Below are 18,037 nucleotides of genomic sequence, written 5' to 3'. Positions count from 1 at the left end.
GTATATCAACGCAAACAATAAAAAGATACAGGAGTATCTTGTCATCTTCGAGATTAAAAACCTGAAGCGTGTGAAAAAGATGTTTCAAACTTGATTTTTATTTTTGGTGTGAGCTATACAAATGGTTGCGAAGTCTTTTGTTTCAACTCAAATGTCCGTTGCGAAGCCACACAAGCGGGCGCCCAACGTGGGGCAATAGAGTCAAATTGTTTCGCTCGAACTGTGTAGGTTGTTCTATAAAACTTCATTATCTATGATTCAATTGAAATAGTAGCTGTATCTGATCTATAAGCTATGTTTCAGTTATGGATAAAGCAATCACTCGCATGCTTCTTAACGTGACACAATTGTCGAATTCTCAATCGTCCTATTTTTGGTCAAAAATATAGTATACTAGCGACCTGCCCCGGATTCGCACAGATGGACATTTATTTTTTAAGCTTATTTTCCGGGATAAAATCTAGCCTTTATGGATTTGGAAGAATCCCTTTAAGTAATGTAAAAGAAATTTTGAAATCGGTCCAGTAGTTTTTGAGAACAGAACATACAAAAATACATGCCTACTTTTCATCTTTTTAATACCACGATACATTTAAGATGCCTTTGGTTTAGACGACACAGGGATTGTCAACATTGTGGTATAATACAAAAATACAGAAAACTCATGTTGCGACTAGCAGTGAAAGGGTTAAGCCCATAAAGTGTTTTTAAATCCTGGCATAAAAGTATGAAGCAGAAAAATACTTTTAAATAGAAAAATAGAAAAAATACAGTTCAGGAGCTCTTTTCTGCAGCGTTTTAAATATATTCAAAAGCTGGTATTTGAATTTCAGTTGAAAGTGAAACGAATGCACAAAACAGGTATAAAGGGGAGTTTGAACTTTTTGAAACGAAAACTTCAGGTGGCCGCTGACCTGACACTGATTTGAAGACGGAGCTGAATTTATTCCTGCCCAAAATACGATGCATTTCAAAAATCTAAGAACAATTTTTAGCTTCCGATTTTAAAGCAAAGGGATGGATTTAACAGTATTATAATGGTCTTTTACCATGTTACCTTCATTGTTTTTGTTAATCTATATGTGGATTCAATAGTCCCAAAGTAGTTCAGTTCAAGTTGTCAGCCCCACTTGGGCTCCAACCTAAGAGACAACCAATTTTTGCTAATGTTTCAGTATCACTAAGTACCCAAAAGTACTTCTCTGACTATCTTTAAAAAACACAAATAGCTTTATATAAACCTTTACAATTTTTGAAATCAAATGTCTAACTCTGTTAGTTCGACGTCTGACGACTAAACCTGATAGAATTTTGTATGAAGTCAGCTTGATCCGTAGGGAATGACATAAATTCATTTTTCCGAGAACTGTGGTAGATTTTGACGCTACGAATAACTGGGATACATACCGTTCGAACAAAATTCGAAAAGACTGTTAATCTTTACTTCTAAGTATTGTTATACATATTTTAATTTGTTATCTGTAATGCTATTATTTTAATTTCCCACTTCACATAACATAATTATTCAAATTTTAGTACGTAGTAAGACCTTATAAGTCAACCAAAATCTATGATCATGGCTCAACGCATGACAATTTAGATTATTTCATAGTTCGAAACTTAAAATTAAGAAAAAAATTTGCATTAAAAAGAAAGAAAAAAAAACACTAAGCAATTTGATCGTTGTGTTTCTTGGGTTTTTACAAAAAATCAATTCACCTGCACAAAGACACCCCGGTCCAGAAAATGTGTGTGTGTGGTTGCAATCACAAAAATGCTTGTCCTACGCGGTGATATTGCCCGTGACAAGTCGCGCGCAGTGAGTTTGGTGGTGAGTCTACAATTCAAATTTAAAAATGGTGTCAGTAATATTTTTCGTCACATCACATCACTTAAGTAACGACAAACAGTGGCACCGCATTCTAGATCCCGTACAAAGTTAACAAAGGCGCGACGCGGACTAAAGGCGCCACACTACGTACAGTCAGATACAAAATTTCATACACAACCCTATTCACAAGAAGCATTAACACAAACGTAACAAAATGTTAGAAAACAAAAGACGTTCAACAACTGTTGAAATTTTTTACCTGTACTATAAAAATAAAGGCTACCCATTTAAGGACATTTATCTTGACTTTCTTCAGTGGGGTTTGTTGCTGACCGTACATGAATAACAAAATGAGGAGAACGCGTATTGTGGTAACACTCAAAAGAACTGAACAAAGATGATTATAATGCATTTTTAAGAGCGTAGAATTAGTTAATGTAGTCCTGAGATCTGCGAATGGATAATGGAAATTTTATTTACTTGCTTTTTTAATAGGAACTAGAAAAAATACTCCTTTCTGAAAGGAATAAAGAACATAGTCTAGTCTTTATCATTTTAACTACCTTTTATTTAGTTTCACCTGTCCCGTTGTCTTGGAGTTGAATTTGATCCACTTCGGTTTAAGATTTAACTGAAATACTTACAGCACATGTATAAGGATACAACATTATGGAATGACATAGAGCTGATCTGACGCTGAAGCTGTAAGGTAGCTACAGGAGCCACGCTAAAAATACCATAAAGTTCAAAGTTGTTAAAATTGTACTATCGAGTACCTACTTTGATTGTAGCTCAAAAAAGCAAAATAAGTTAACTTGTTCATAACATTTCCGTAAAATGTCTCTATCATTGCTAAAATAACAGCTGTTCGTATTGAATAATTCAGTAATTGATCAGAACGGTAAACAAACTTTGTTGACTCTACAATTATTATTCAGTTTGACTAAAATAATATACAATTGGAATTGGATCAAATTACCTTACCTACATACAAATTGACGTTTATGGAAAAAAATACGGGCAACAAGAATATTTTTATATTTTGAAATTGAGTTCAACCGAAGCTTTACAACAGACTCTTTTAGTATGAAAACTGAATACGATCAGTTCGTCCAAAATGCAAATTGAACATTCTAATAATATTCGTTTAGTATCTGTAACTTCCGACTAATTTTAACTTCATATTCGCAAATGATAGTATACGTAGTTCAAAAAAATATTTCAATATTCTTCTTTTCATATTTCAATATCTTAGTTGCAAATATTCTCCGCTTCGCAGAGCTTTCTCCGTTTTCTGTTGTTCAGACTTTTCCTGTCTATGGGATGTAGATTATCGTAACGGTCTCCCATTGGCTAAAACTATGAGAAAACAAGCAGACTTCTTTTGTGCTATTAAGGGGAGGAGGTTCTTCTATACCTCAGTGAAGACAAAGATAAATCAATTAATCGAAATTGAAGCCTACCTTCTTTTACAAATCACCCTAGTATCACCAAGCATTTCATCATTGCAGCAAAAACAGCTAATTTTCAAGTTAAAAATCGATTTTTTATACATCTCAACAGAAAATCGACTCTATAAAATATTTACAGCTCAATTGTTAAATAGTTATCTTTACTCATAGACCCATTTTATCCATTATTGCGAGCCTTTATCACGGCCCATTAAAATTAAAAGGTTCGTTACAAGTTATTAAATAACGAAGAGTTCATTTTGTTGCAACTTTTCTGAACGTTTTAACTTTAACTTAGTCAAAAGTTTTAATCGGTCTGCATACAAACCGTAAAAGGTTTGTTTACCTTTTGGTCGGTTATGCTTTATTTTTAACTGTGGTTAGATATTCCACACTTTTTGTGTCCATATTTAAAATTTATTCATGTTTGAAGAGTTCCTTTGATAATGATTTTGCTTTAAGGTACGCGGTTCATTATTTTGACTCTTTTTTGTTTCGTTGTATTTCTATAAAAAAACCAACATTAAAAATACATTACTTTTTTCTGTTTTTTTTTTTTTTTAATTTCAAATGTATTACCGTACAAGTACTGAAATAAGCAGTTCAATCTACATTTAATTGCACTTTACAAATTAAACAAATAATACTCATTAACTAAAATAATAATACTACGGAACAATTTCTCATTTCATGTAAATTGTTCACAGTTCACTTGTTCGTTCGTTCAATTAAAAAGAGGAAATACTGAATATAAAATTGTAGCTTTATAATGAACATGGAGAGATGTCATTATACATTTAATTATGTTGTCATTAAAATATCGACTTACTGTAAAACGCAGGATCTGAATGTGACGTAAATCATTATTACTAGAATGAATCAATAATCTGCATGTTGTAATAGTTCTAATTAAAACTCTTAACCTTATCATGACATTATACATGGGAAATTATATAAGTGTATTTGTGTGTGTATGTTCGTAGCCTCTTCACACCCCAAAAAAGAGAACCGATTTCGATGAAAATTGGTACAACGGTAGGTGACACCTTTGATGACGCTACGAGTTCGTTGAAAAAGAGTAATGATTTTGTAACTATAACCCACCCTGGCGAATGGAACAGCGAACAACGGATAGTTTCACATAAGTACGAGTTTATCATACTACAAACATATTAGTACCTAAGTACCTAACTAAAAGTTCAGCTGAAACAGTCGAACCTCAAAAAAGTCTAGAAACTTTTTGCTAACTCTCCTAATTAATTACAATGCAGACAGGCATCAGAGACAGGGTTTGCTTTTTCGAGTACAAATTGAAAGTTTTAATGATGTAGAAATGTCGAATGTAAAATGGACCCTCGTTCGTGAAAATATTCATAAAATTAATTTTGTAAAATCTTTAAATAGAATCGTTTAAAAAGTTATAGATATCTGTAATTAGGTTTCGGATAACATTGATTGATATGACAGTGGATAAGAATAGGTTATGATCATTAAGTAAAGTTAATATATTTTAGTCCTGGTTTATTCAATTTGAAAAAAGGAAATATAGAATCTACTTCTCCACATTTATTCTTAAACACAAAGAATAAACGTCCCTAAGACAAAAAGGATAGACATTGGTTACTTCTTTTTTATTTTAAATAATAATTTCATGTTTCAACAGAAGTGAGGTTTCATCACTTGTGCTCGTCATTCCATGCCCCTTTCCGATAACATGTAATAATAATAATCAAATAAAATAATGTATTCTTATCTAAACTAAACAACATTTCTCTAAATCTAAACCACATATAAAAAGTACAACCAAGGTAAAACACCTACCAAAGTCACTGACCGAAAGTACAAATCTTTCCATTCCACTTTTCATTTACTTTGTTCAAAATTAAATAACTACTGCTTATATCTGCTTGGTACTTGGTAAGGAACCATCTGAAATATAATAAATATTTGATTCATATTGCGAGCAAAGTTGAAATTAAACTATGCCCGAAAAATTCAACTCGGCATACCGAGGACTATTCAGGATACCGGCATTTCTCAACTATTTCAACTTTGCCGAACATTTTCTTGCGGTTTATTACACTTTATTATATTAGAAGTTTAAATTGTCTTGTTGTTTTCAGAAATATTTCTATTGCATACACTATGTACACAGTACCGGCCTGTTATGCTTTGGCGGGTAAACCGCAAAAATTGAATTTGATTTTAATCATATTTTTCCGACAGTAAGCTTGGTTCCCGAGACAGAGAGACTGCCACCACCTCTAGATGTAAGAGTATTGCAGCTGTGCAAGCAAGATAGGGCATTTACGGATAAAATTGTATCTTGCTTTCACATAGCATCAGTCTTTAATATGTAATGGTAGGTCCCCGGATAGTGTATCTACGTTTTGGTGCGAGAACCGACGTTGACACGAGAAAAACCACAGGTTAAACCATAATCACTGAATACCTCCTAAACGGCTGGAGGGATTTGAATGTGCTTTTTATATACGTTTTTTTGGCGCCCTGGATGACCTAGATTCACAAAACAGATTGGTAGAATGAAGTTCACCGTATCAGCTGGTTATCTCTACATTTGTACATACCTGAATCTGGCAGCAGTTTCCCTTTCAACTCGACATCGCTCTCCGCAGACGTAGCTCCATAGTTCTTGTACGTTTTGCCCGATGGCTCCTCGAATTTCGTCACTTTGAATCTTTCCGACATTTTCACACACTACACGTAATCACTCACACTAATACACTTTAACTAACACTGATATGTTTACTTATCTTATTCAAGTCGTAACACACACTATTTCATTGTTTTACTTTATTTGCACTGTTTTTTTTATTTTGTGCTGGCTCCTATAAACAGCAATTAGTTTTTTACATGTAATGATAATTTCGGAGGAATCAGGCAATAGATGATACAGGTAGGTTTTATTCGAACTCGTTAGGTTATTATAATAAAGGTTAAGTATCCAAGTTCATGACAGTTAGGTTAAGATAGATTGCAACGTATTTTAACATGGCTTTTAAATCATAAGGGAGAAAATCCGAAATATCATATCTATGGTCTCTACTGCCAGTTTACACGAAGGTATTACAATTTGCTAAACCCTACCCAATACATTCTTAACGTACTTCTAGTTTTATTTAAAACATGTAGTACCTAATAAAGATAAAACACTTATTTTAGGATCATTGTCAGTTCAATTTTCATAATCACAGATTTCACTTTCTCGGTACTTTGAACATAAACACTTCTTTGCATTTTTCTGCTTACACCCGAATCAGTCAATATTAAAACAATAATTGCCACCTCTGCATGCAGATCAAATAAAAGTAAGGTATGCAATGGCGAACAAGATAAACCCTCGTGAACAGGTTAAACTACCCTCAAATTTTTTGACCATTTTTAATCCTGTTTCCGCCTCACTTACTTTTAATATCTTTCTATTTACTGGATAATTGAATTTTAACAGTTTTTAAAGTTAGTAAAACTCTATTGAATAAGGTAATATATGATTTTATATTGTGAGATGGTAAATACAAAGAGTACATTAAAAACTTTAATGTACTGTAGGTACTCACTGTCATTTTAATTCCCAAGCTGCTTACCGTACTTTGCATAAACTATTCCATTGTATTTCTATTTCTTTACAAGCGTAATGTGTAGGCTAATGAACGAATGCCGTGGTGCAGGCGTCTGCAATAATTTCAGAAAAACGCCACGTAACGTAGCCGCAGTGGATAAATTATAATCCTTTTACCTTTAAAATTAAATCAGACTTTACAAAGTAAAACGAGGTATATTAGAAATATTTTTATGTATCTTGATGAAGTTCATATCTGAATGTTATGGCAAATACTACCTCAAAACGACCACAAAACACGTAACTCGTCTATTTGCAATTTACTAAGATAATAATTACAAATAGACTTGACTCATTAGTATTTGCACAAACCAACACTTTAAAATGACCTTTATTATTATTATATTAAGGTTGTTTTTACCAGTGTAGTTCAAATACCTATGTAAAATAGATAAGAAAAAATCGCTGCGGATATTACGCATGCGAGCAGTTTAAAGTGGTTCGGGCATGTCCGGAATGCTTCGTGAAATTCCGAAAAATCCCTCGCAATCTCGATAGCGATAGAAAATGGAATTAAAAAATTCCTCCAGTATATGACGTGAACTCAAGTGTTCGACGCTCCGAAACGCAAATGCAGCGATCACTTGAATATATTAAAACTGTTTTAGATAGAATTTTGAATGGCAGAGCAATATTTAAATTTGATATTTATTGAAATAGATGTATAACTATTCGTTTAAAGACTGCTGGCAATAATGTAAATAAAACCCCGTTTTAGGAAAACTTTTGTGACTGAATAACGGTTGGATTGTATAATTTATTGAACTATTATATGCGCATTCCATCATATAGGTACATACAAAATACATGTCTGTAATTTTTTGTTTGTCAGTCTGTTTAATTCAGCCAAAGTCTGAAAAGGGTAGATCGATTTCAACGGGACTTAACTCTTGTTAAATTCCACGTGTACGAAATTAGGGTATACCTAGTCTTTTATAAAATCAAACAACCTTTAAGTTAAGTATCATATTGAAATATCATAGGTCATAAAACATTAAATATCTCAAACGCATGTTAACAATCTCGAAGAAGGATTCAACACACTTTATTGACACTAGTCCTAGTACGTAATCAGCACACGCATATTTATATTAAAACTGCGGACAAACCTGTTTTCCTAGCTTATATGTGTTTATGTTTTATTTGACTAACACATGTTGCTTATTCCATTACGGTTAATATTTATCTAATGTTTAAAAACGGTCATGTGAACGAGAAATCTGATAGAATTTGATAGGGTTCGAGTCCCAAACGTGTTTATTTTATATATTTTTGTCACAAAACAATTCAAAAAAATTACAATAATTAGGAATGAAAGATTTATCGTGGTATTGTATACCCTATGAAATTTGCTTATTATTTAAATTGTCGTTTTTGCGTGAAAGAGGAATAAACATCGTGACACACACACACAACGTGAAAGTCTGCATGTATCCACACATCCATACAGACAAACTTTTACGTTTATAAAATATATTTATATATATTATACATATTTATATATATTATGTGTACACTAGGTATGGAGCTAGGTTATATTTTTTCTGTGTTCGTTCCTAATGTGTCCTACTTTTATCGCAAGTATCTCTTCCAAGTGAGCAGTGACATAAGCACCACTTGTCGCCGGCTTAGTGGGGCAGGATGTAGCTGACATAAATAAGTTAAGTATACGTTTTTTTAAACGACTCCCGCTCTTAGGAATTCAAACCCTCTGTTACAAGGGTTTAAAAAATACTCAGATTTAATACAACCTTGCGTGGACAACATAAAAGCTACACCCGCGAGTCGTCGCTTTCAGTGAGTATGCAGTCAAGTTAAGTTTAGGTCCCTGAGTGCAAATACGATTTCTTAATACGCGGCATTAGAAGACACGGCATATAAAGACGAATTACAACTAGAAGAGGCGGTGATAGGCAATGAAACTTGTAGATCATACACCAAAGAAAATCAAATGAAATTTCAACACGCCAAACCTGTGCTCGATATGTTTGATCCCCACGTAGAAGAAACATCTGTGCGATCAATGTTCTGAGGATGGGTATGTTACTGTTACTAGAATGTTTGTGCAACCCCCCGCGCCACAAGGTTTACAGTCACAAAAGCGGGAGACTTAAAAAAAATCTTGATTTCATTTGCGTATGAATTGTTGCCATATATCCCTATTACTTTAAGTAATTATCCTTTCGCAAACAAGTGTTTCTATTCCTTGTATATATTTGTATTTCCTTCTGAACATTTATTGCAGTAGAATGCACTGACCGAGATCTTTCAAAACATTGTTACATCACGGAAACTTATGAATGACGTCATTCTCGCTAAACTTAATTCTTATCAAATAACAAGATTACAAAAATCTTGGTCATTTAGGTCAGTATTAGGCCAGGTACATATAAAAACGAGTTTATAAATATATTCAACTTGTATTAAAGTGATTAAGGCAAATTGTAGATACAGCCTTATAAAATATGCAATCTCTGTGCTCGAAGTACTAAGTCTGATAGAATATTCATTTATATAATGGTAAGACGTTTAAATACGTCTCGAGTTAATTCTGTTGCGGTGTTAGATAATTTAAACTAAGAAAATACGTAAGACGAAAATTGTATTGCTTACTAAATTATATGTACTTGGGGTTTAAACGCTGAAAAATATTTTATCTTAAGCTCATGAAATAATTTTAAATCAAATATCTTGTTTCTCTGTACCACCTCTTGGATAATTGTGAGAGAATGACTCTGGCATTAAGAACGCTATTGTAATTATTTGTATAAGAAGTATCAATAAACAAACAGAATGTTTATTATAAAAACTAAATTTGTAAAATAAGACATTTTTATCAATATCATGTTCTCTATAATGATTTATTTTTTGAAGGCATTCACAAATCTCTCGTACAATTTATTGTATTTTTTTTTAAATCCGTACGTGACTTTTTGCATACATTCAATTCTTTAGCCATTTACAAAAAGAAAGGATCCAGACAAAAATCACGTAACCAGCCAAAAGCGAGTCGGACTAACGACATTAATAAGGGTTCCGCACAAATAAGTTTTAAATTGCGTACTAACATTCTAAAATGGGATTTGACTCATTTGCTTTTTTCGAATAAATACCTATTCCTCATTCATTGTTGATAAGTATAAATTGTCTATAAACATATACATATTTTCGTTAATTAAGATAACAGATTAAAACATAGGTTTTTTTTCACCTAGAATGGCCCTGTTGCCAACCAGTCGCTGTAAATGATATGTTGCCTTAGCCGAGCACAATTCAAAAGCCCTAGAACATCCACACTTGTTAACAAAATTCTCATCCAAACCTCAGAATATTCTGGAAACCAGAGCAACATAATAATCATTCGGCATTCAAATTTGAACCTTATGTAATCATCGAAATAGTTCTTGAAATAGCTTACATGATGTACCGCATTAACAGTGAGATTGTGATGAATCGATCGTCGTATGCGGGTTGTCCGGCTATCAGGAAATAGATAGTATAATATTATCAAGAGTAACAATGTCCTATTAGTGATTCATGTTTTTATATTTCACCGACTTTTGAATAACGTTATCTATTTGAGTCTTTCGAGTATATTCAATCCGCAAAATATGCAGTTTTTTACAGACACTTGAGTATACTAATCTAATACATAACATTCGTGAAATCCTCCGAAACGGCTCGACCGATTATCATGAAATTTTGTTTTCATATTGGGTCTGAAAAGACATCTATTTTATATTCCATTTTTTTATTCCCCAGTATTCATTTGATTGGCAAAGTAAAGTTTGGTAGGACAGCTAAATTCAAGAATAAATTTTATTTAAAATTAGTTATCTCACTGTCATTACTATTATTTATCTAAGCAGCTCTGTATGTTTGTCTTTTACGTTTACAAGCCTGTCTAAACCACAGCCAATTTTGATAAAACTTGGCACGGATTTGACTTAAACCTCAAATATAACATTGACTAGTTTTGTCGCAGTGAGTTGAGATTTTGAGCCCTTTGCTAATATTTACAGAAATGAGTTTTATAACCATTATTTCAAATTCTTCCACGACCGCAATATGGAACCTACCACTTAATCTTCAAGTACTATTATTGTATTTGTTAAAACGTGACAGCGCTATACAAGACGAGTGTTGTCTCTTTTCACCACTGCAATAGATAATATTACTTCAACGAAATGATGGCAGACCCTTAGTAAGAGGTTGCCCCTTTAGAGATTTTATTCAAAAAGTTTAAGAGTTGATTCTATGCGTTTTTTATCGATTATCGAGTCGTTATCGTATTGTACAGTGTATGTACGTCATTAAGATTACATTATTTACTTAATGTATTCACAGTGAATACAAATACAGGTATTTATAATATGCTTAGTAGATGTGTGTCCAAACTTATAATGTCGAAATGCGAAATTCAGTTTATTTCTTACGTTTTCATGGCCTTCCTTTTGAGTTTATCACTTGGGCTAGGGGACAAAATCGATAAGACTTAGGCTTTTTACCGGTAAGAACACACTCGAACCGCAAACACAAATACAAATGAAAGTTAAAAGAAGAAAGCAATTAATTAATTTACTAGTATGCATTAATATAATGCATCAAATGCCAATAGTAAACAATTTTAATGTTTACTATTCATTCATCATTTCTTGAGATGACTAAGTTTTGCGTATATGGTTGAGAACTAAACACACCTATGATTACTATTAATATTTACTTTTTGCATAATGTAGTTAAACAAATTATAATCATCGACAAAAACTTGTTATACCAAATTAAAAATCACTATTCTCGGAAATACAAAAGTCTTATAACAAAAGTACTTAAGTCACACCATACAGTTTGACGTACGAGTACATCCAAGTGCAACAACTCGAGTAATTCTATAAATATATCGGGTTGCAATCGGCCGATACTGAAGCGATCCGGTGCAACAAACGGTCGGACAAACGACACCAATGTCACCAATTGATATGTATTGAAAACAGAGAATTGAACGCCAGGGCCGGTCGCCTCTTCGATATTACATTTACACGTCTTGCGTTTTGTTATTCATCATTCAATCGCTTGAAGTTTGAGCGCGGCCATGTTGTTTTTTCAAGTTTTGACAGTGACATTTGGATTTGTGTTTTATTGGCCTACTTTCATTGCTTGCTTATGCACCAATTTTAAACCCTGATTTGAAATTAAGAATGTAGAAAGTAAGCTAGCGGTAATAAACTTGTTTTGACGTCAAACTTTTCTTTATCTGCCTAAACGTTTAATTGTAGAAATATTTGTACAATTTAAACAGTTTACTCGAGATGAACGGAATCGTTACCTTAATTATGCTCTATGGAAATTTTGTAATTGTGATTTGTAGTCATGAATAATAATGACCAAACTCCTTCCAGTTTTGTTCAATAAATAATTCGAATTGGCATACTCCCCTCAACGAATACTGTTTAAAGCCTTTATATAAGAAGTAAACGTGTAGAAAATAATGTGTAATTAAACTATGATTAGCACTAAAACATAAATTTAATTGCACCAAACAATAAAATAAACGACCTATAAAACAAATCATCATAATTAAAATAAAATAAAACTCCACACCAATAACCGTCATATTTAAAATCATACCACAGAGATTCCCGTTCAATAACATGACTGTTCATATTCAAAATATTGTGGTGGAATGAAAACACGATTGTCGAAGCGCAATGGCCCTTACACGTCATACATTGATACATTAACTATCAGGGAATTAATGTGTCCGGTCAATTGTTGCGGTAGGGAAACGAGCGCGTTTCGTTTTTATTTTTAGCTTGACCGCAGATATTCCTTTGTTACTATTGTAATGTGAGATGAACTGGGGTGTTGGGATTAGATTTTAATATAATGATTATGTTTAATTTGTCGGTATATTCGAGATTCAACTTGTCCACTAGACTGTATCAAGAAACTCAAACTAAGACTTTCGGTCCGAAAGGTTCGAGAAGGATATTTTACGACACAAAAAAACTATCCCATTTACTGTAATGTTTCAAAATATCAATGTTGAAATCGTATCCACACAACAGGTAAATCGATAAGGTAATAAGGTATATCCTTCTAAATAAAATAGTTCTCAAAAACATAAAACGTTTAAAATTAAGTTAAAATCTTCATTGAAAATGACAAGAAAAGCGTTCAGCAATTCGGAATCTACAAAGCTTTAGACACACCTACACAGATGCTCCGAAATTCGAAACACCGCCTTGTATCCGGGGTTGAAAAGACAGCAACAATTCTGAATAATACATGTAACAGCAGCCTTCAAACTCCTTACTGTAGCCTCCATAAAGAATTTAAGACCAGAGGCCAATATATTAAATGTCATTCCCCGCTTAGATTAACTTTCGTCTGTCACTTGTCTCTCAGAGACACTAGAATGTTAATCAGAAGGTTAACACCCCGAAGTAATGTCACTCAAACGCCCTTTGTACACGACGCGTCATACTTTTTATAAAACTTCCCGCACGTGACAGTTGAATCCTTGTTTTGCTGGGGGTTTCACAAGCAGTCAAGTCACATGCACAGACCAAAAAAGCATTCGTGGATAACACAAACGCTTGTCGCATGCGAGGATCGAACCCATGACATATCGCGCACATTGGGATTTGGCTATGCGTGCTGTCAATTCCTCGATAGGTGATGATTTTAGTCTATAAAACTGTATAGTCAATCCTCTAAGAGTTTGTATGGAGATAGTTGCTTGGAAACGATGGTCTGTCATGTAAAATGAAAGATTATGTTACCTCGTGTACAAAAGCCTATGTTAACGAAGTTCGCTTGAGAGGACAGGGTTAAAACTATAGACTGACAAGTTTATAGTTGAGGTAAAATACAAAGTGCTTGAGTTGCTGACGTAATCCTTTTTGCATTAGAATCTTGACTAGAAACTTGAGTGCTTTATAAAACATTAGAATGAATATGAATAGTGTTTTCTTATAGCTTTTAGATGAAATAATGTCAGTGAATATTAAAACTTGTTCTTTTGAATTAAATTTAGAGTAAATGTTTAAACTGTCACAGCTCTAAGACACAAATACACACAAACTTCTATATATCTGTCTTTCTTTATTGTTAGTATTATCAGTCTTTCAGGATGCATAGCCGATTGGTAAAAGTCAACATGCCAAATCCACTGTAGGCGATGAGTTGCGAGTTCAATCTCGATATGGTTCTTAGTCAAGATTTTAGTCTAAACTGAAACTTCTGCGAAACAACCGCGATTAAGAGGATTAAATTCCTTAGTGGTAGAAAAGTTTCTTTTTTTTCAGTCTAGTAAAAGCTAAACAAATAGGTGGAATATTGTAGAAATCTTTCCGTAAACGATATTCGATTATTTAAACCGTGCTATAATCTATAATTGCTAATAACTTATGACGTAACCTCACGGTCATAGATTTGCATTATCTTGCGAGAATAAATATACATAAGTCTGAACGTTGTGAATAATCATAATTATTTACTAATTATTGAAAAGGTTCTATTCACATTTATGTTTTGTGTGTTTCTCCTTGCCTTTACAATAAATTTAAGGCATATTACATTAATATATACGGACACTTGAATTCTTATATAATAATTTAAGATAAAAATCGTATTTTTTAATGCAAAAATTTGACACCCGCCACTCTGAAATCAGATATTTATTCTTTGCAAAATGATATATATTTTTAATTTCGCTTCGTATGAGAAGGACACTTACGCAAACAGATTTCATTCATTACGTACGATTTAAAATTACCATCTTAGTTTAATGGACTACCAAACTTATTTGAAGTCTAATTACATCAAATAAAAGAAGGTAAAATATTAGCTTATTGTTTTCCAAGTCCACTCTATTAACTTCCTAAACACCAGTCATATGCATTATAATATATACCTCGTAATAAAACTGAATTTACAATAATACTCTTTGCATTGAGGGTAAAATATGACATACGGTTGTCATAAAACTCCCTGTTCCCTATTTCATCATTGGAGCAGACAGGCTCGCACCTTCAATATTGATGGATGTTCTACAATGCGCATGAATAGACGCATTTATACATAAATTTACACAGTCATTATTGATGAGAAATGGCTCTATGCTACTTATATTATAAACACGAAAGTTTGTATGTATGGAAGTGTGGGTGTTTGTTCGCCTTTCACACAAAAACTACTGAACGGATTTAGACGAAACTTGCCACGCAGATAGTTATAACCAGGCTTAACAAATAGGAATCTCTTTTTATCTCGATTTTATGTTCCTGTGAGGTAATTTTCGATTTTTAGCGGACGGGCCCGCGGGTAACAGCTAGTATAATTATATATCATAGAAGCATGTGTAAGTGAAGCCATTATTATATTTTGTACTAAAATGCTTTGTGTAATAGATACGTATCAATGAGGAATGCATCTCATATTGAATGTATTGATCAGTGCTCGTTCACTCACTGCAATTGAACTAAGGACTTTGGCATGTAGTGTCATAATTGTTAACAGGCATCCAATATAATGTTAGGAAAGTTAAGTATATACAAATAGAAGAGTATACATTAAAAGTAAAGTAAGTATATACAGTCCTTGCTGTTGTGCCCTAAGTGTCATCTGATCAGCTAATTAAAGGACTCCATACAGTTATTCTTATGCAATTATGATCCCCGCGTAGGACAAGTATTTGTGTGATCCACGAATGCTTGTTCTGAGTTTGTGTGTCTTCGTGTGATATGTATGTTTCTAAACCCCCCGCGACACAAGGATTAAATTCATTACTGCGGGAGTCGTTTTATAAAAACAAAAATTAAAGTGTCCTAAAACTCTCATTTAGAAAGATGAAATTGTTTTGTAAATTAGTAATGCTGAAATCAATATGACATAGCACCGAATAAAATTACAATACCAACGACTACCAACGACTGCAAAAGAGATTTTAAAAGATCTGTACATACCTATAATAAAAAAATACTGAATGGGCTTAAACTTAGAGAATAAACACATCTTGTGCGGGACCTGTATTGGTCCGATAGTGAAAGTACTGTGAGCCAACAAAGCTGCGCTTTCAATACCTTTTAGTTCCGATATCGCTCAATCGAGACTAAATTTACTGCCCGTTTGCCGACCTGCGGGAACTGAAGAGGGTTTTACCTCTGTACATTAAAGTACTGGTAGTTTTTTGAATGAACGTACTTAAAATCTTTGATTTGGAGATGAATTTGAAAAGAAGTTTATGCAAACAGAATTAATCGAATAAGAGTCGCGTTTTTAAATACATTTGAATAATAAAGAATAAAAGTTAGGTATGGAGAAACGGGGATGAATAAAAGAAGCAATGAAAGTAGCACTATCCTATAAGAGGGAAAAGGAATTAGACTAAAAAGTCAGAAATCGTGAATAGTGCTGAACTAGTTGTGCGCTCACTGTTATTAAATATAACATAAAATATACACATTAGTTTCATGAAGACACGTCTGTCGTTGGAATCAATTCCTAATAGGTTTATATATATACGGATAAATTAAAAATGTCAAAACCAAATAAACGTTGGTTGGTAAATTAATTTGAAAACCAGACCTTGTTGTATCGTTGTACAATTTTTAAGTAAACCTGGTGCTAGTTTACATTTTAGACATTAGATAAATCTATGTACATTTAGCGTAATAATGAGAACAGTAGTGAGTTATCGATATTATTTAACTAAAATTTCCTCTTCATATCTAAAACAGATTATTTTTACAGATTACATCGTGTGTGCTGGAATATTATCTACGTATTTCCCCAAACCGTTCTTTCTCTTTCCATACAACTTAATATATTAACTATACGTCACTTGACTGTAAAACTCAAAGTGTATCGAGGTTACAATTTCTATGAAGAAACCTTACAACCAAACACTGATACAAATATTTACACGACGATAGACCCTGGCGGTAACTTACGGATTCTAGAATTACCGTAATCAGGTCATTCACCTATAATACCAACATTAAACACGAAGGCCCTAGCATTGTACCTTGCGGGACGCTTCCGAATTAATTTACCTAATAAACGTAAATTGTATGTAACGAAACAGCTGATGTAGACAATGCGGTCGCTAAACAATGACCTTTGTCAACATTCTAGCAACGACTAATGTCATTCACGTGTTTACGATTTATTCATTATCGCAATAAATAAAACATCTTCGTAACCTTCGATTAAAACTGTCAAACTGTAGATAGCAACGGTGTTTCGTTTATTTATAATTATTTTTAATAACATACCGTATTTATAAATGTTAAAGTACTTTCAGGACATTCTCGAAGTTAGGAACGGAAAACATGCGAGACGTAAAGTTTACACCGAATATGAAAAAAGTTTGAATGTCAACGTTTTGAGAAATTAGTTTATAATTGTATCAAAAATGTTCGCTCCTGTTATTGACACAAGTGTTGTTGATAAAGTTTTAATAGATCAATCTCTTATCGTCGAACTCATTTGCAATAACGTCAGATTGAATCACCGACTCATAACACAAGTTCTTAACGCGTCCAACAAAGAGGTTAATTTACAACATACATCACGACATCGGGCATAATGTTTAATAACACCGGAAAACACTGATAACATAACACGAGTTATTTAGTTACCACCGGCGGACCTTGAGCGGCAGACCGCTGAATGAGAGCACATTGTGGAGCGGTGTTTGCACATCCTCGCGGCAGCGCGAGCCTTACCTGCGGCCGCTTCAGCACTGGCTTAGCGTATCTAATCTAGTTAGCGGTGCACTACATGTGACGTCATGAAGCCGGCGCGTGCCGCGAAATGTAAGTTCAACAAACTTAACCTTTATTATATACGTAAATCGCGCGGCATTCGTAAACAATTGTTGTTTATAGTAAACGCACTCGATGCACTTACGATGCGTCAAGTCGGCCACTACTGGTATTATTCCTCCATTAGAATGGGGCGCAGCACTTAGTTTATGTTTTTCGAAGTTTTGTTATTTGATTGGATTCACGCACGACGGGTGGCGGGCCGCAGCGGCAATACGCGAGCGTCGCTCGGCGGCTGGGACACGTCTGACTGTGTGGGGCTCACGGCGCCGCCACTCTGCGC

The 18,037-nt window shown here is 33.6% G+C and overlaps 1 protein-coding gene across 1 annotated transcript in view; it reads right to left on the bottom strand.

Moving 5' to 3' along the window:
* LOC113501932 (solute carrier family 12 member 6) overlaps window positions 1–18,037 on the bottom strand; it is a 390,722-nt gene extending 372,685 nt beyond the window's left edge. The window contains exons 1-2 of the mRNA XM_026883251.1: window positions 17,840–18,037; window positions 5,871–6,131 (exon numbers count right to left, since the gene is read on the bottom strand). Of these exons, the coding sequence (XP_026739052.1) occupies window positions 5,871–5,991 (121 nt within the window). The 5' untranslated portion in view covers window positions 5,992–6,131; window positions 17,840–18,037. The remainder of the gene's footprint in view (window positions 1–5,870; window positions 6,132–17,839) is intronic.

The sequence above is a fragment of the Trichoplusia ni genome, chromosome 16, assembly GCF_003590095.1.
Source record: "Trichoplusia ni isolate ovarian cell line Hi5 chromosome 16, tn1, whole genome shotgun sequence".
Classification (NCBI taxonomy): Eukaryota; Metazoa; Arthropoda; class Insecta; order Lepidoptera; family Noctuidae; genus Trichoplusia; species Trichoplusia ni.
Note: the sequence above shows the minus strand (reverse complement) of the source record. Positions and strands in the feature narration are given on the sequence as shown.